The sequence below is a fragment of the Melitaea cinxia genome, chromosome 1 (genome assembly GCF_905220565.1).
Source record: "Melitaea cinxia chromosome 1, ilMelCinx1.1, whole genome shotgun sequence".
Classification (NCBI taxonomy): domain Eukaryota; kingdom Metazoa; phylum Arthropoda; class Insecta; order Lepidoptera; family Nymphalidae; genus Melitaea; species Melitaea cinxia.
This window is the reverse complement of record NC_059394.1, coordinates 6634426-6654252: the sequence shown is the minus strand read 5'-3', so window position 1 is coordinate 6654252 and position 19827 is coordinate 6634426. Positions and strand designations below refer to the sequence as shown.

The 19827-nt window shown below is 33.9% G+C and overlaps 3 protein-coding genes across 3 annotated transcripts; all 3 read right to left on the bottom strand.

Annotated features, from left to right (window-relative positions):
* Positions 1 to 4404: 4404 nt before the first annotated feature.
* On the bottom strand, positions 4405 to 8517 carry LOC123659455. Its single transcript, XM_045594700.1, has 6 exons — positions 8460 to 8517; positions 8079 to 8179; positions 7360 to 7507; positions 5876 to 5968; positions 5270 to 5427; positions 4405 to 4688 (listed from the first exon to the last, which is right to left on the bottom strand). The coding sequence occupies exons 1-6, from the start codon at positions 8515 to 8517 to the stop codon at positions 4485 to 4487; spliced, it is 762 nt and encodes a 253-aa protein (XP_045450656.1). The 3' UTR covers positions 4405 to 4484.
* A 439-nt stretch (positions 8518 to 8956) lies between these two features.
* Positions 8957 to 13077, bottom strand: LOC123659367. The gene is made up of 7 exons (XM_045594611.1): positions 13068 to 13077; positions 11905 to 12438; positions 11654 to 11822; positions 11199 to 11422; positions 10229 to 10561; positions 9968 to 10136; positions 8957 to 9122 (listed from the first exon to the last, which is right to left on the bottom strand). The coding sequence occupies exons 1-7, from the start codon at positions 13075 to 13077 to the stop codon at positions 8957 to 8959; spliced, it is 1605 nt and encodes a 534-aa protein (XP_045450567.1).
* Positions 13078 to 13600: 523 nt separating this feature from the next.
* LOC123668469 (nucleoprotein TPR) lies at positions 13601 to 16137 on the bottom strand. The gene is made up of 6 exons (XM_045602232.1): positions 16065 to 16137; positions 15524 to 15676; positions 15339 to 15428; positions 14894 to 15253; positions 13998 to 14798; positions 13601 to 13964 (listed from the first exon to the last, which is right to left on the bottom strand). Exons 1-6 carry the CDS (start codon positions 16135 to 16137, stop codon positions 13615 to 13617), a joined length of 1827 nt encoding a protein of 608 aa, XP_045458188.1. The 3' UTR covers positions 13601 to 13614.
* Positions 16138 to 19827: the final 3690 nt, after the last annotated feature.

Sequence of the window (19827 nt, the reverse complement as noted above, 5' to 3'; positions counted from 1 at the left end):
CACAAGCGAGAAATAATGAGATCAAGATTAGTAATTCTTCTACTTCCAGTGATTATAGGACTGATCAACCTAAAATTGCGGAAGTACTTAAGAAATGCGATTCAGATGTAGAGTTTATTATTTTACCTGACCAGAAACTGCGTAGTATATTAAAAAATCGAGATGAAAGCATGCTTATTTCAACTAAAAGAAATTTAAAAACTTTAAAACCAAAACAACTACAGAAGTAGCTAAAATGTTTGTTGAAACTTTTATTTTACGGTACGGAATTCCAAGAGAAGTAGCTAGTGATAGAGGTACAGAGTTTGTTTTTAGGGTAATTTCAGAGATATGTAACCTTTTGAATATAAAACAAACTCTCCAAACTACTTGGCAACATTGGGGGTCGTGTGGATGCAAGTTCGACCAATCAGCGGTTTTCGCAATGACTGTTGTCATACCCGTTAAAAATTTAAAATTTTGAATCTGCTCCTCCAATCGTTAATATAGTATATGTAATTTCAAATCGTTTTTAAAACGCTAATATAGTCTTAAAAGCGCACAAGTTTATTTTTTCAAACCCAGTATCTAACATAAATGGCATCAGCCTATGATCATCAAAGTATCGGAGCTTTAGAGAATACACATAAAGTGTTGGGTTCTTATTTACAAACAAATAATCACCCGTCATGTTGGAGTTCATGGTTACCATATTGGAGTTTTTCATATAATACTACTGTTCATTGCGAAACAAAATATACTCCATTCGAGTTAGTTTTTGGACATTTATGTAGAATACCAAGCAATTTATGTCAAAAAGTGGAACCTTTGTATAATTTCGATAATTATGTATCTGAATTTAAGTATCGATTGCAAAAAGCTCAAATTGATGCAAAAATTATTTAATTAAAAGTAAAGAGACTAGAAAAAATAAGTACAATAAGTCAATTAATCCAATTGTGTACAAGCCAGGTGATTTCTTGCTATTGAAAAATGAAACCGGCAGTAAATTAGATACTTTGTACTTAGGACCGTATGTTTTAATTGAAGATTTGGGTCCTAATGTAAAAATAAACATGAATGGAACAACTGTAATTGTTCATAAAAATAGAACAAAATTGTATGAGAAATAGCTTTTAATTTTAATTTGTATTCTTTTAAGATAAACATAATATAGTATAATTAAGTAACTAAGTGCATATGTTAAAAAAAAGTATTTAATAAAAAAAATTTACACTTACGAGCTAAACAGGCGTGTTTTAATTACCTACCATGACTACTTAGTAGTACTGTACTAACACTACACAATACAGTAGCTAGTATATATATACTTATAATTATAATTTTTTTTACGGTAATCGAGTTTAATCTAAAATAATACATTATTTACGAAGTTTCTATTACTGAACTGAACATTTTTTTTTTATTCCACGCAGACGAAGTCGCAGACTCAGCTAGTTATGATATATAATATAATAATAAACTTTCTGTAAAACTTATCCGAGGGGCTGTTAAGCCATTGATCATGTCTCCCGCACCAATCATGGTTCAAGTCTCCCTAACTTCGCCTTCCTCACTTTAGCACGTGATTACAGAAAAATGTGAAGTCATACTTAATATTGAATCACGCTGCGATCCTAAAACTATATTAATTTATTAACCCAAATGATTAGAAACTTATTGCTTATCTTTATATTTGTCGGAAAAATGTTAAAATATTAAAAATCTTTTTTACTTGCTAGACATTCAGCAAACTAAATAGCGCAAATATTTAAATGATATAATCAGACTGGAGCATCTCTCCTACCTGGACAAGTGTCCCGGCCACCCCCTACTTAATGTCTATACTTAATAGTTTTATTTGAATTTTTGTTGATCGTGTATAAAACCTCAAGCCTTAGCTACTGTATCTAGTTATCTACTAATTAATGAACGCCACTAAAGGGCCATCGCCATCCAAAAAGCCATCCTTGGAGCCTCTCGGTAAAGAGTACCACAGATTAAGTATTAGTTACTAAACAAAAAAACGAGGAGTAATTCAAAATTCAAATATGGCCGACTAACGAACGATGGGCCTCAATAATATTGCCACGGCGAAAAATATTGGACATAAATTAAAATATATTTATATTTTATAATATAACTTTTTATACCTATGAATCATACAAAACATGTTTGAATGATTATTTAAATTAATTATATTTGCAAAAATTCTCGACTCTACTGCTGCTACTGCCATCTATTTTCGACACATTAATATATCACCCCGAACTCACCCTCCTCATCCAAGAGATGGCGTTAGTTTGTATGACTTTTTTTGAATTACGATAATGTGGGCGAGTTTCACACCCCTGGGATTCGATGTCACTCGCTTATTTTTTTAATAAGATTGTTCGCGGCCAGGCACTAGAAAACATCCTTTTTAGGTTACAAGTGACATGTTTACATATTCATTGATATGTCTCATACTTTCATTCTTAAATGCTAAATATAATTTTTTCACCCAATAATTTCGTTTTCCTAGGCTTTGCTTTTTTAACTCAAATACGGATAATACTGCAGAAGTCACTACTAAAAGTAAAGTTACCATTACTATCTTACATTCATATCATACTCATAGTGTAAGTCATTGAACATCTTCATCACTTCAGCCTATCGCAGTCCACTGCTGGACATAGGCCTCAAGAAGTTCGCGCCAAAAATGGCGTGAACTCATGTGTGTTGCCCATAGTCACGACGCTGGGCAGGCGGGTTGGTGACTGCAGGGTTGGGTTTGTCGCACCGAAGACGCTGTTGCCGGTTTTCATTGCCAGTGTTCATTTTCAGTGTATTTCAAAGCCAGCAGTTGGGTGGTTATCCCGCCATTGGTCGTCTTTACCCGAGACGTAGGAGTAGGTCTCGGCAAGGACCTCTGCCACGAACTCCCACGGGGGTCGCCGGCTAGAGCAGTAGATGCAGCCCACGATACCGTACGGTACCCCCAGATCACCCTCACCGCGATGATCCACAGCGCAGACCGCAGCGCGGCCTTATTCCTCACAATGAGGCGATCCGCCCAAACCGGGGCACCGTACGTCGCCATTCTCCAGTAAACTCCGGTATATAGCTGCCTGCAGGCGGCGCTGGGTCTTCCGAGGTTCGGGAGGAGTCTACTCAGTGCACTCGCTACCTTCACGACCTTCGGTCCCACCATAGCGAAGTGTGGGCCGAAGGTCCACCCTCCGTCAAGAATGACTTCAACAGATTCAATTTCGATTTAAAAACGCCTGAATACTATAAAGAGCAGTCAGGTATTTTTGAACCATTGAAATTTCGACAAAAATTTTTAATTTAGTTTTTTGGACTGCCTTTTTTTATATATCTAGTACCTGGGTGACCGAGCTTAGCTCGGTATTTTTAGTAAATCGTGTTTTTTGGAAATCATATTTAAATACGAATTACATATTTATAAAATATGAATATTTTTTTACCGACAATAATAAAAAATATAAATAAATATAAAAAATCAAAAATTAAAAAATAATTGAAAAATAGTAATGTTAAAATATGAATAATATTTTCCGATTTTAGCAACATAATAATAAAAAAATGAACTGGTTATTTAAATAAAAAATCATGAGTGCAATTAGAAAAAAAAGGAAAAAAATGATCGGTCAAGACATGGGGATTCGAACCGTGGTCTTTTCGGTCGTTTCCGACCGACCAATTTCCTACATAAGCTATTAATAACTCTATTGACAAATGTGAAATTTACCTTCGTATTCTAACGATATTGTAGCCATTTTTTCATTGCTTAAAAACAGGCATAAAACGAAATTTTCTAAAAATGAATCCTAGCTAGATTTATTTATTTTCCCCGAAATCCCCTGCATACTAAATTTCATGAAAATCGTTGAAGCCGTTTCCGAGATTCAGATAATATACATATATAAAGGCAGTTGGCCTATATCATCATTATTAATTGCATCCATATTCAACAATAACTATTAAAATGTGGGTAGACGTGAGTTGACTGACGAAGAGAATAAAACGACGCTTCGCAAATCGTACACAATATAATCACTCATTATAATTCGTTTTACAATTGTTCATTAGCACTACAAAGTTCTTACTGGTTCTTCAATAACAGGTAACAATCACACAGAGACACTCCACCGAACACGTAATGTATCGATACGATGTGAATCGAAAGACCGTTGACAAGCCTAATGTCTAATGTCCGTCCCGACTCACTCGCTCAAGCTCCCTAGCGCCCGGGGTTGTGTCAGAGTGCCAAAACGTCACTCTAAAAATGTCTATGCGCCGTCATATATATACAAATAGATAGATATATTATAAGTAATATACATTATAGCGAAATACAGTAAAATACATTATAGCGAAAATTTGTGGGTCGTTGCTTATTAAAGACGAAAATAAAACATATACGAATCATAATAATTTAATTTTATTTAATAAATATTTAAGGAATATACATTAGATGTAAATTACATTGATTTTACTATTCAAATATATGTTATGCTTTTAAATGTCGACATTTCTTGTGTATTTGCAATTTCCGTAACAGGGTCGTACACATCACTATCTAATTGTATAGGTTCAGATGTGGTATCACTTGTAGAATCTTCAGATAAAATAGGCTGAGTTCCACCTGGTTTCGATAGACTCACACCACTCGTGCCCATATCCATACAGTCGAAATGTAGAATCTGAAAGTAAAAGTAAAGTTACATCTACGTACTCGTAAATGTTCGAATATTAAAAGCAGTTGATAACATCATTTGAAGTCCCAATTCTCAATACACTAGAATTCACATATAGATAATGCATGTGTTTTGATTGAGATCTACGAGATTGATTCTAGGGCTTCTAAAATTTCTCTATATTTAATACTTACTAATAATAAATAACTTTATGCTACACAGTAACATACCACAATTATATATAAGAAAAGCGTAAAATTAATTACAGAGCGTACAACGGGCGGTCTTATCACAAAATAGTGATCTCTTCTAGACTGCTCACTAGAAAGAAGCTTGCAATGTAACGGGCCTCAGCATTAATAATATACAATTATAGACAATTCATATATACACATAAATATATACCAGACGCAATACACTGATACAAATCAGTATAAATAAATAATAATAGTAAAAGTAAACAAATAATGCATAAATGCTTAATTGGATACAAATTTAATATTATTGGTTCTAAGAGAGTAATGGCGGCATTTAAGTCAAAGTTATGTATGTACAGACTTACTACCTAACTATACTATAATACTTACTACGACAGGAGCTTTATCAACCCGTGTGTCCATATCCATACAGACGTGTAGCTTTTGTTCAACAAAGGATATGTCGAAGAGACGCACGCACATATCGACCAGGCCCGGTGGTAAATATGGAACCGGGATCGGTACACAGAATGGTGGCGGATTACGTGCTAAAATTAAAATAAAGCATATAAACCATATGACTATAAAAACGATAATGAATTTTTGAAAGCGATAAGTATACACATGTGACAAAAAATATCTTTTATAAATTTTATTAACAGTCTAGAAAGATAGTGATTTTCTCGCATCCGTCGCGGAAGTTGAATTGGTATTTCTGAAAAATGCTGTTACGTATCTTTGTAAAATTATGGTGGTATAACTGCTGCCGGCGCGGGTGCTTTGTAGCGAAACCTATCATAATTTCTTTTTTAATTTTTCTATCTCTACAGAAGAAGATACATTACCGCATTGGTCTACAGCAGTGTTAGTTTAGAATGAAACGGCCACAGTTACTCATGAAGACTGTGTGTGAGAGAAGCGCTTAAATACTATGGCAGGAAAAAATCTATTTTGAAGATAATTAAGAATATTAAGAAGAATTCAATTACCACTTACTTGAAAACGTATCCCTAAAAACACTTGCATTGTTCATTTGCACTTCCAAATCAACTATGGAATCTTCGGGTTCATACGTTAAAACTGCACAGGCTAAAATAAATGACAATGAAATAAAATAATTTATTCAATCTGTAAATTTATTGATTTAAAATATTGATCAGATTCCAATAATTATAATGACATAGTAAGTAGGTATCGTGAGTAAATAAAATATTGCTAACAATGAAAATGACTGCGGACGGAGGCCTCGTCGGCGGCCCCCTCTCTCATCCGCTCGTCGTTCTCCTTCTGGAACATTACTGTCTCGCAGAAGGAGACCATCGCCTTCCAGGACTCGTCGTCGCCGAGCATCGCGGTGATAACGCTCGGCAGTGACAAATCCCCTCCGAGGACTGTCGTCAGATCGCGACGTAGCGCCGCCCATCTCGGGCACACCTTGAGCGTGTGCTGGGCCGAGTCCAACGCCGCGCCACAATCGTAACATCCAGTCGTCGGCTCCCTTTGGGTCGTCTGACACAAGAATTCACCAAAGCAGCCGTGCCCGGTGAGAACTTGCGTCAGACGGAAGGTGAGGGGTTTGCGCTTACGGCGCATCCACCGCTCAAGGACCGGGCGCAAGACAGCCGTTACGCTTGTGCCATACGGCTGCTCCGCCAGGTCCTCCCCCCACCTCCGCATTAGTGGTTTCTGCCCCATCCGGCGCACCCGTAGGATCCCGTCCAACGTGGGGTTCTCACCGAGAGCCCTCCTATCCGAGACGTATGTGTAGGTCTCGGCAAGAACCTCCGCCACGAGTTCCCACGGGAGGTCACCGGCTAGAGCAGTAGCTGCAGCCCACGATACCGTACGGTACCCCTGGATTTCCCTCACCGCAATGATCCTCTGCGCAGACCGCAGCGCGGCCTTATTCCTCGAAGTGAGGCGATCCGCCCAAACCGAGGCACCGTACGTCGCCATACTCCGGCAGACTCCGGAATATAGCTGCCTGCAGGCGGCGCTGGGTCTTCCGAGGTTCGGGAGGAGTCTGCCCAGTGCACTCGCCACCTTCACGACCTTCGCTCCCACCACAACGAAGTGTGGGCCGAAGGTCCACCCTCCGTCAAGGATGAGCCCCAGATATTTGATTTGGGAGCTCATCCTGACCCTCCCCTCTCCGATCTGCAGGGTAGTCCGCGGTGGGAGTCCCTTGCGTCCGGTCCCGCATTTGTATAGATTACAATAATTCCATAATATCGTTATTTCTCTATGATAGAACAGTGCTTAATGTTTTAATGTTTATTCAAAGAATAACATTAATTATTTTAAGTAAATTATGTTTTTTTTAATACAATTATGATACATCCACGGGCTTTTAAAACCCATGTCCTTTTTTATTCCTAAAACATTCTATTTTTTTTTATCAAGGTAGGCGTTAGTAGTAAATTATGTTTTATAAGTTCACTATACATATATTATAGAAATACAAAACAATATATACTTACTCTTTTTATCAAAATTGAAGGGTTGTATTCGAATACCGGTACAGCAGTTGCATTGCAAACCACTACATTCACACGGACCGCCTCTAAAAGGAAGTCTCAACAACCAGCCCGGCTTATACCAGGGTCTGGGCATCATCCGTTTTATTGTCTATGAAAATAATTAAACGTGTGCATATATTAGTATTTTTAATATAACAATATTTATTGTAATAATATTTAAAAAAAGTTCTTGTTTATAATATAAAAATACGTACGAAAAAGGCTCTCAAGGTAAGATCTAAAGATGATAGATTTCTTCTTGGTGAGTTTAAAAAAACTTTTAACAGAATATTAATTTGAATAATTAATTTTTCGAGTTCTAAACTTGTATTTTTGGAATTGAATGTTAAAGTTTGGATAGGTTTTATATAAGAAACAAAAAATTAATTCTTACATATGAAGATGAGAGAGAGTGTGAATATACGAGTAAGTTGCGATAACTTTTGTGCTTTTTCGTTTAATACTATAACGTAAGTTCTCATAAGAACCATAGGCTGGTTGGATTTTCTTAAAAAGGCCTTTTAAAATATATTACGCTATATTTATAATATTTTGAAACGTTAAACATTTTATTGTAGGTATTTTTACATCAGATGCAAAGTATTACTTTATTAGTAGATGTGCAAAATAGAGATTGCCCAACTGAACTTTTGCTATAAATAATATATAATTCGTTTTACCTTGTTTGTGTGTATATCGTAATAAACTGAAAAGTCCGTAACATCCATAGAATTATCTTCTTTAATAGTATCCAAATATAGCAGTCTATTTTGCGATATCTCTGAAAAATAATTAGCTTATATGTACATATAATACTTCACTAATATATTTAATACTAATAATTAAAAAATAAAAAATAAAATTAAAAACTAAAATTTTAAATTATAAATTTATAAATTATAGATATACTCGTAATTAAAGTTGTCTTTTCCGAAAAAATCCTAGAAAATAGTATATCATAATAAAATTAATTTTACTGTTTTATTTAATCTACATTAATCATAATATAACGATAAAAATAATATAATGGTCAATAAAAACTTATACATTCTTGTACTTACCGGAGTACACTGAATTTACATAACAAACACTAAAGAACAAAATCGTCATAACTCTCATTTTCATTTTACTTTGTGAGGCTTTGTTGTCGTCTATTCTTGTCGTCTCAAGGGACACAATTCAAATGACTGTACATCAGTAAGTTACGTCAATGCAAACAGATTAAAGTTGGTCTGTCATTATTTGTATGCAAGAAATGCTCCGAATGGCCGCAACTGGCTGGCGGGACTTTCTAGAGAGAAACTCCTGCGCATACGTACACTGGACGTACCACCACCGTACGTCATTAAATATCCATCTATTCGCAGCTAGACAAATCATTTTCTCTTTCATTGAGAAAATTACATTGAAACATGTCACCAAGAGACTAATGATATTAGTATTATAATAATAGAAGCATTTTTTTAAATAATTAATTTATTTACAAAGCACATCTAATACAATCATACACGAACCAATAAATAATCGCATTCAAAAGCACCTAGAATAAAACACTTTATTATTTATCAAAAATATCCAACAGGGATTTCACAACATTTTCGTCATAATCTTCGATGTCATCTTCTCCGGCGTCAATGACAGCATCGACACCACCTTGAGGGTTTGGAACGACTATTCCACCGTTTTCTTCAGGGCCAATCATGACAATGCCGTTTGCACCCATCCTACAAAATAGAATATCAGTAGAACATTCTGCAATAGGTAACAATTATCTGACCCACTGAACTTTCGTACCACCCTATTTTTTAAGTAAAACTTCTTTGAGTAAGCTGGTAAATGCATGACGAGAGCGTTACGAAAAGTGTGATCGGGTGAGGCGAACGGAATTTGACAGGGAGATATAAGTTAGTAAAGATAGAAAGAAAGAGAGTTAAGTTTAATAATTTTTAGTTCAGTCGCGTGGTCTAAAGCAAACCCGTTTTTTTTTTTTTGTGATCTGAATTCAAGTTCATTCAGAAAAACAAAGATGACGAAAAAAGAATTATCGAATTTGATGCAGTCGTTCGAAAGTTATCCGCGTATATATTTCTGCGATTCATTTTTTTATCATCATTACAGCCTATACAGTCCACTGCTGGACATAGGCCTCCACAAGTTTACGCCAAAAATAACGTGAACTCATGTGTTTTGCCCATAGTCGCCACGCTGGGCAGGCGGGTTGGTGACCGCAGTACTGGCTTTTTCGCACCGAAGACGCTGCTGCCCGTCTTCGGCCTGTGTATTTCAAAGCCAGCAGTTGGATGGTTATCCCGCCATCGGTCGGCTTCTTAAGTTCCACGGTGGTTGTGGAACCTTGTTATCCCTTAGTCGCCTCTTACGACACCCACGGGAAGAGAGAGGATGGCTAAATTCTTTAGTGCCGTAGCCACACAGCACATTTTATACATATCGATAAAAAAAAAATTAATAAAGAAAAACTGTCGAAGCTTTATCAAGCATAATTACAGTATTCATATTTGTAATCTACGTTATCCAAATAAAAAAAGGAACACAAATAAATAAAACATACCTCAAGCAGTCGAAAACAAAGTTGAATAATTGAAAGGATCGCCATTTTCCACTCATTGCTAAACAAAAGTGAAAGTTTCTACCAGGAAAAAATACGTTATAAAATTTTGCGCACACTTTTAAACTCGAGATTCTTGGAGGAGATATACATATTGGTCTCGGATTTTTACCTATAAATTAATAAATGTAGTAAAATGTATATGTATAGTAAATATTATACATTAAGCAAATTAAACTACGATAAAAAATATTTTGTTAGTACCTGATACAGAGTTTTCATAAAGAATCCTGTCATTCATAGACATTGCAACATCAAATGCGAAGTCGCCTGGATGATATGTGATTTTCATACAAGCCTTCTGATTTATTAAATCCAACAGATAGCCAGTGCAACATTTGCAAACGCCAAGGGAGCAAGAACAACGTCTTGAAGATGTAGAATTCTGTGCGCTTGTTTCTGGATTTTGCCTTCCGTAGTACGACAATGTTGAAAGTTGACGTAAACTTAATCCATCGAGTAACATTAAGGGACTATCAGGTACTTCGATATTATTTATGTTAGTTGTACTGTTGTCAATATTGGCTTCCGATGAAGCTAAAAATACAATAATGGATCTTATTTCAAAATATTAAAATGAATTTAATTATAGTTTTTTTTCTTTCTAGATACTTACGTTTTCCTCGAACTGCGGTACCAAGCAAGATTATGAAAAAAAGCGCGAAATTTTGTATAAAGAAGAAATTCATGTTAAAGCTTACTTCGATACGAAGCTACACGAATGGCGGTTGTATGAATAATAAACTTGTCCCAATTCGATAGAACACTTATGAACCGGTTTAATGATGATAGCGAAATTTCACCAGAGGCATATTAAGACTTTCTCAGAGAGCTAATATTTATTTATAATTATATTTTTCCTTAAAGTAAAAGTTTTATGTATATTTTAATTTTTATTGGAATAATCATGTCTTCACTTCATTTTAGACATGTGTGATGTTCAGATAATTTACTTTTACTGCGGTTTAAATACCTTTACAGGGTAATAAAATCTAATCAAGATAACATGGAAGCGTTTTTATAACATAGGGAAACCACAGAAAGAAAAAGAAAAATTAAATAAATTTTGTGAACTTATTTATTTTTTCTCAAGCTACGCACTTAAAATTATATTATAAAATAATTGAAATAAATAAATTATAAACAAGTTTTTAATGAACTTAAATTAAAAATTAGTTTTCTCTTCCGCCAAAAAAGTCACCTACTGCGTTGCCGATGGCGTCTAATGGACCATTTCCTCCACCGAATATTCCTCCACTATTTCCACCTATAAGTGATCCAGCTGCATCGAGTATTGTACCATCATTGGTATTACCGCTACCAAAAAGACTTACTGGTTTAGGACCTGATGATACTGGCTTAGGTTTTAACCCAGTTTGTAATCCAGATGAACCCAGACTAAAAAATAGATAAAATTTTAACAAAATATAATCTGAGGAAAACAGTTAATACATATATAAGTGATCATGATGTTATATTAAATTTGATTTATTCTTGTGTAAGAAAATTATTACAGAATATTATAAAAATATGTGTTGATAGTTAATGAAACTTGCTGACATACATAATTAAAATATTGAATGTACCCAATTTAAATGTGTTAACCTTCTAGGTTAAAAAAAATCTCACCCAAAACATCTAAATGAAGCCGAGTAGATGGGAAACCGCGCAATATCTGCATTAATGTCCAAACAAGCAAATGCGTTTCCATTACGGATGCGAATGTTGCTTATTTCGGCACAAACGCGAACAAATGGTGCTCTTCTGGGATTGAAGCATATAGGTGGTGGGTCGCTTGCTAAAAATAATTAAGATTCTATATAAACTACTCAGGCTATAATGCATGAGTATGTTAACAACATCAAAATATTGTGTAGTACCGGAAACTCTTCGCCGCACAACAGTGTTATTGTTAACAGTTAATCTTACATCAAATACAAAATCTTCAGGTACAAAAGTTAAATTGCCACATGCCTTCATTCGAAATCTCTCAAGTATAGTTCCTGTACAACAACCACACTGACCCCTAGCGCAAGTGCATGGAAATCTTGTGACCTGACCATCAACTTGCTGAGATGGAACTTCTGTAATTTCATCTTGCAGTACTGGTTGTTGCGTCACGTTCGCAATGTCTGATGATACTGAGACCTGTGCAGGTACTTCCGATATTGGTTCGTCACTTACTAAAGTCGAATCTACCAGGACACTTACTTCAGTTGCTTCATTTTCTACCTCTTCAACTTCATTGTCTATTTCTTCATTTTCTTCTTCTTCTTCTGCCACGTGAATTGGTATAGTTACAGTTGCAGAAGACTTCAGTACAGGTGTTGGACTTAACGCTTCATACCAAAGTTTTTTTGATATTTTAAAATTTATAACATCATATGATCGATCTTGCTTAGACATAAATTCTCCTGCGAAATCATTTAGATAAGTTCATGTTTAATTTGAAAATTTGATGAGTATGATTAATGAGATAAATACTTACCATGTCTTGCCAAGTTAAATGGTATAATGCATATCAATACTACTAACTTAAAAGAAAAGAACATATTCAATATATTTTCCATTGGCACAACAACAGTTACGCTAGGCTATCTAAATGAAATTGTTAGTGAGGCATGGCGCTCCCATCTATTTAACTGCTGTCCAGTAACAAAGGTTCGAGACTGAAAATAGCTGTACGGTCATTGAACATAGTAAACAAGTTTTAAATTTTAATGTGCCGTCTGGAGAAAGTGGCTACTTTAAATGACAGTACTGATTCCTACTTTCAGTATTGGAAACGCACCACAACTACAAGATATTTGCAATCAAAGTGAATATATCAATGAATTACCGCTAGGTCATTATAAGGGTAAAACTTTCAGATCACGGTGCATATACATGTAAGTGAGTATGTGTTTGTAAGCAGTTATTTCTGTTAACTAAAAATGAATTATGGCGAAGTTGCATTAAAATATTAGATACTCGCATATTAGTAAGAATACAAATAATGGGTTCGCTGTGAAAATAGTCAAGTAAGCAGCATTTTTTGACTGACTTTTTGCCATTGTTGAACTTTAAGTATCATTTTTTTACGATTTTACTAAGTGGAAGATTCTTCGTCTTATTATTTAAGTTTAGTTTAAGTTATTTTTAAAATATTTGATCATTAAGATTTATTTAAATTTAGCTATATTTTTAAAAGCTTTTTTTTTATATTTGGTCGTATCAATACTAAAAACTACTGGATCGAATTCAAAAACTCTTTTCATCGTAAAACGGCAGATGGTTATCAAAAGCGGCTAAAATCTATGAAAAGTTCTAAAAAAAATTAAACGATATGTCCCATTTCAGCAGACATAATTATGTGTAGGTTACTCAATTGATTAAGAGAGTGTTTAAATGTAACTGTTAAAATCGGGGATCGTCAAGTTAGTATAATTAATTTTACGTATGTAGGTAATAAAACAAACGAGGATAAGTTAATATTTTTTACTAATGAAAAAATAAATAAAATCCTTACGTATGTTAACTATTTACAATGAAAATAAATTAAGGTGGTGTAATAAATAAACTAAAATTAAGAACTAATATAAATATAGACATTATGCTTGAGGCCATAATCCACGCATCATTTTATTTTGTCGTCTTCTATCTTTTCTACTCAAATCGTCTATATCAGGTAAACCAATTGATTCACTTAAAGCGTCTAGACCAAATATATCATCATAGTCATTTCCACCCTCGATGTTATGAGGCGTGATGACTTTGTTTCTATTTTGTCTCTTGTTTTTACCAAAGATTCCTAATTGGTGTCCAACACTTTCACCAATACCTGTCAAATCGAAAACGTCTAAGTCACCTAAATGAAATGGTCCTCCTCGATGTTTCTTTTTCGGCAATGAAAGTCCTTCGTAATGGTGACTTGGTCCATTGTTATGAGACCTCGTTTGCTCTACTAAATTTTCACTATCTGTAGCATGCTCACTATCTGCAGCATGCTCACTATCTGCTGCATGCTCCTCAGAATGAGAATCAAGACTTTGTACGATTTGCACCATATCTTCATTATTATCATCGTCTACTGTTGTAGCAAATGGAATAGTTGAATGTGGCTTAACAGTAACCATCTCAACTTTTTCAAACTTAACGTCTTCTTTTTTGTCTGTGTTATCATTTGAATCTTTCGTAAGTGTAGGTACTAATTGTGTTACTGGTAAAATAGAAAGCTGGCCTGTAATATGTGCAAGAGACAATTCTAAGCTAGGGTCTTCAAAAGTGGTTACGCTTTTGGCTGTTGTTGACTCTAAAGACAGTGAAGATTTTTCAGTTATAGGTATAACTTGCTCTGTATCAATACTTTGCGAGTTAACTTCATTATTAATAGAAGTTTTTGTATCCATTAAACTGACAGGAGTAATGGTGGTAGATATTGTCGATACAATAATGCTTTCATCAGTTAAAGTGGTTGTAGTTGTTGTTGGTCGTCTTGTTGGTCTTTGAATAGGTTTACGTGTAGGTCTACGATTAACTGGACGAACCCTTACAGTAGTTGTTCGTGTGACTACGTTTTTAGGTGTAGTAGTTCTAGTAGCAGGTCTCCTTATTGGTCTACGTGATGGACGAGGACGACGTGTTGTTGTTGTAGGCCAAGGAGCTTGTTTGTTTTTATTTTTGTTTGATTTTTTGCCTCCAGTTGAACCAAACAGACCTCCTAATAAATCTTCTCCGAGGAGACTAAAACCTGTATAATCAGCGCTGTCTACATCGTTGACGGCACCAAGCCCACCTAAAATTTAATTACAATTGAATATATAAATGTTTAACCGTCAAATATTAGTATATTAATGTGTTTATTACAGACAATATATTAAAACAAATTACCATCGTCATCATCATCGTCGTCGTCATCTTCTTCATCGTCATCGTCGTCGTCGTCGTCAGCTTCGAGACCAAAAGCGTCATCATCGTCATCGTCGTCATCTTCATCGTCGTCGTCGTCATCAGTGACTTTCTCATCCTGGGGTACAAGAGGTAAAGGATCGGCAGGCTCAGATACAACACCCCTTGATCCAAATTTGAAACAGGATACTCTGACAGCTGCTTCTACAGTGCTCTTAGCTTGAAGTTCCAAGCCGAGACAGGCTCTAAATTCTTCTCCAGCTCTTGCAATATTATAAATCCGTCCACAGAATTTTGATACACCTCCGGGAAGAGGCATGCAAACTGGACTTGGTTTGCGACCTAAGTATGATAATTATCAATAAAAATTCAAGATGTTTGATAATCTTAAAAATTATTTTACAAGATTATGATTTATTTAACTTACTTGAAAGTGTCCGATTTGTAATAACTTTATTGCCAAAACTTAATGAAATCGACATTTTATCGCCTTTTAAATACATTAGTGAAGCACATCCTGGAAAGTATAAGAACATTTTAATTAATAATTGTTGATTAGTTGCTGATTGTTGGTTTTTATATTTTTATTAATACTTTTGTAAATAATCTTACCGGGGCCATTTAAATTTAGGACAGGAACAGCAAAGTCTCTACAACAATTACAAAACGCCTCTGAACATTTGCAATATTTATTGATGCTATTGTCTTCTATTTGGATGCCGTCATTCCCTTTATGTATTTCTTTTTTCTGGTTTTTCTGACGACCTAAAATACAGAAGAAATAAATCATAACAATAAAATATTGTTATTTGTAATTTTAAGTAACTTCGAATACTACATTTCATTTATTAATTACGAATGTGAAATTAGTGACTTCGAGTCACGCTAGAATTTCATCTACGAATAAAAAATGCTTAAAATTTTATATTATACATTCACGATATACCAGTTAAACATTATACGGAAGAATTCATTACATTGAATATATGAAGCTTAACTATAATAAATTAATTTATTATATACAAACTAAAGCATTTTCTAGCCACCATATTATTAAGAAATTATTGTAATACTAATAAATTTTAAACGTAAATCTAATTGTAGAGAAGCGTTAGTAACTAAAAGCCTGCGTTATTAAATTGTTCTTTCTTACCTATATTCTTAGAGGCTGCAAATGCTATTAAAACAAATATTAATAGAAGCTCAAACACTAGGGAGAGCTTCATTTTGAAGACCCAACCCCTTTCTGAAAATATAAAAAATACATATATTTTAGTAATATTGCAAACGAACAAGACAATAAGTAAAGTATCAAAAATAATAAAAATGAGCCATATATCAATTAAGTAGAGTCAAGCTTTATCTGGAAGATCTTTTTGTATACTTTATTGTTTTTTTCATAGTGTATATTCGATATTGTATATGAATAGAATGTTATCATAGTTATATAATTTACATTCCATTTCGTAATTATAAACTACACCTATCTCAGGTGTTTGCAAATTAATTATAATATGATATATTTCCGAACAGTCTAATTCAAATTTTTTATTTACCAGGAACTTCGCTCATTTCATTAGATACAAATCGACACAGAATTATTTTGTTATTTGTGAATAAGCAGTAGTATAAATACATGCAAATTTTCATGAAAAGAAAGAAATTGTTTTCTTAAGCGGCTTATGAATTGATTTTAATGTAATTCGCTACTTAATTTTGATATATATATAATTCTTATTACTATGACAGATCATTTATGGTAAAAAAAAGTTAAATTCCTTACTTCTAATTAGTTAGTCCACATATACATTTTTTATCTATTATCAGATCTAAACTAAAAAGATGCCTAAATACTAAGTCGTAAACCTTATTACAACCTAATTACTAAGTCGTAACTCCGTCCGTCTGATATTTATCACTGTGCTATATAATAGCAACTATAATTGTCGATCACAGAATAGAATCGGAAAATTAAATTGAAAAAGAATTTTTGTACTAAACTTTTTTTATCACATTTGAATCCTTTAAGTAATTAAGAATAATAATCCTTCTTGAGCGAGAAATCGATTCACACATTTTTTTATTAACTTTGTTATAAAAAATGTTAATAAACAGTAAATTTAAAAAAACGCTTATTTATCATTGTTATAAAAAATTTGGATTTTCATTTTCTATAATATGTCCTCATATTTATATATAAATAAAATTATCTGATCACAAAAATGGTAAATTAAAAAGCGCAACCTAACTTAAACCCGTTGAAGTCTTTAATATCAAATAGTCATACGATAACAATAAGCCTTCTCGTTATTTACCTATATAAACTTATAAACACACGATTCAGATATATATTTTAACAATAAATTTCACAATAATAATGTTTACATATAAACTGCTTTTACTTTATATCTGACAGATTGCAATAAATAGTAACGTACCTTGTGATTGTCGTTTATTACGTGTCACAAAAGCGATGAAACCGATCGCCACCAGTCACCTGCTTGAATGTTCACGGCCAATTAAATTATAATTATTAGAGACACTAGCCCTAAAACGAACCACACCGATGTTACAACTGATTCCATATAACTCGACACAGAGAAATGTGAAACGTATGACGAGAAAGGAAGGAATCCATCTCTTTTACTCGCTAACGATTCGTGAAGGACAGGTGAAAGCATTTGACCGCTTTTGTGGAAGTAGTATCACACACTTGGACTAGTGTAAAAATACGTCCATCGAAGGAAAATGAATGAATATCAGCAATGCGGAAAAATCATGTCATAAATATTGAACAATAAGTTTTAGTATAATTTTGGAGAGTTATAAAGTTATATCCAAAAAAATTTGATGTTATTCAAAATAATCTGTTCCTTTCGTGGTAAATTCTAGAACGTACGTTTAAAGATCGTTGATCTTGAATTTACTCAGTAGATGTGAAACGAATTGGTCCCTAACTCATGCTTTTGTTATCTGCTCTTAATATTTTTTCAAGTAACTGACTTTTCACGTAATTTGATTTATTCTAACTATGACATTGTAATTTACAGGAAATAATTTTGAGCGACCAAAATAAAATAATCTGAATCAGAACTGAAATAACACTTAAACTTGTAATTCTTTTAAAAATAATTTTACATGGTTATGTAAAATGATGTGCTCATTAACTCAATTGTAATTATTTTTAAAGCTTGTACTTCAAATAACAAATAGTGGTAAAAGTTCTCTGACAATCTCTTATTTTTTGTTTGATTGCATACATCTCATGATGAACATATTTTTAGGTATAATTATATCCTATATTTTATTGAAATCGATACACAGATTCTTTTGTAAGCCAAATAAAAAATCAAAACAAAAGATAATAAACCATTTATTACACTTTTTTCTCGGGTAAACAGGTACAAAAAAAAACATCTTAAGCACTGCCTATAAATTATCACAATTTTGATACAAATAATTCATTGTTTTTAGTATCCAACAACGTAATGACAAAAACGTATCCGTACATTAAAAAAAACGTCTAAGTTTCTCAAGTGACCATTTCACGTAAAGTATATAACGTCCGCCTGCACCCAAAGACAAACTCGTTGTTGACGCGCGGGTCACTTTCTACAGGAGAAAGTTACATCGGAATTATGTTTATTTTTTTTTATCTGACTCCATAACTTGTAATATTTAAAAAAAAGCGCCAAGTATTATATATTATTGTATATTTTGTTTAACATTTTTAATACATATACAACTGGTATGTATGTTAGTACTGGTCCAACTTCCTTATAACTGTTTAATTAAATAAATAATCTGTTCATTCTTAATCCGATTTGACCCCAAACGTATATGCATAATGAAGATAGATAATTATTACATACGTGATTGTAACAACAATTAGTATCGATTGACAGCACGGTGCTGTCTATATTTCATTCAAGACTGTTGTGAAATGTAATGATTACAATTTAACAAACAGTTATCTTACAGTTGGCAAAAATTGATGTTATTTCATTATTTAAAAAAATATATATTTACTTTCAAATCACATTCGAAAAGAATGAATGGATATAGTAATTTTTAAATTTTTAATAATAAATTTAAACTATACCTCAAATTAAAACATCATAATAAAACCATAGAACGTTTTTAAAACGTTTTTTTACGAAACATATTTTTAAGTCGATAACTTGTATTACACCATGTGCAAACAAATTTCATCGTAAACACATCCTCTTAGAGAAGCCAATAAAAACTAGACCCATTTTCAATTCAATCTTCACGTCTGTTCATTGACCCCGATGTGGGCTAGTAGAGCGCACTGCACTTGGCCATATGCGTTCCAGCAGCACCATTATATTTTATAGGGAACGACCACAATCTATATTAGGAAGTACTGTGCGAAGGTTGCTTGGTATTCCTATTTCTCATTTGCATATGATAATAGACAGTGCGTCAATTAACTCCAATATTGATCAGGTTATGTATTAGTTCTGCCTACTTAACATTTTTCGCAACTTGAGAATTGACTAATTATTTTTATGTTAAATCGTACAATCCCAGAACAGAGATCACAACGGGTGACGCTGTAAGCGTTTATCCACAGGGACTTTAATTCGACGCGTTGGTGCAACGGTCACAGCACTTGTTTCGTGGCTGGTGCGCTAGCGGTTGCGGGTTCGATTCCTACACATGACAAACATTTGTATTGGCCATACAGATGTTTGCCTTGGTCTGGATGTTTGTGCAGTCCTTGTGGGTCTCCTCACCGAACCTCGGAGAGCACGTTGAGCTGTCGGTCCCGGTTGTTATCATGTACACCTGATAGCGATCGTTACCTATGCCCAGCAGTGGGATATTACTGGCTGAAGCGTAGTCCAATTACCCAGGAAGGCTATATATAGGCTATATAATATTTTAGTACG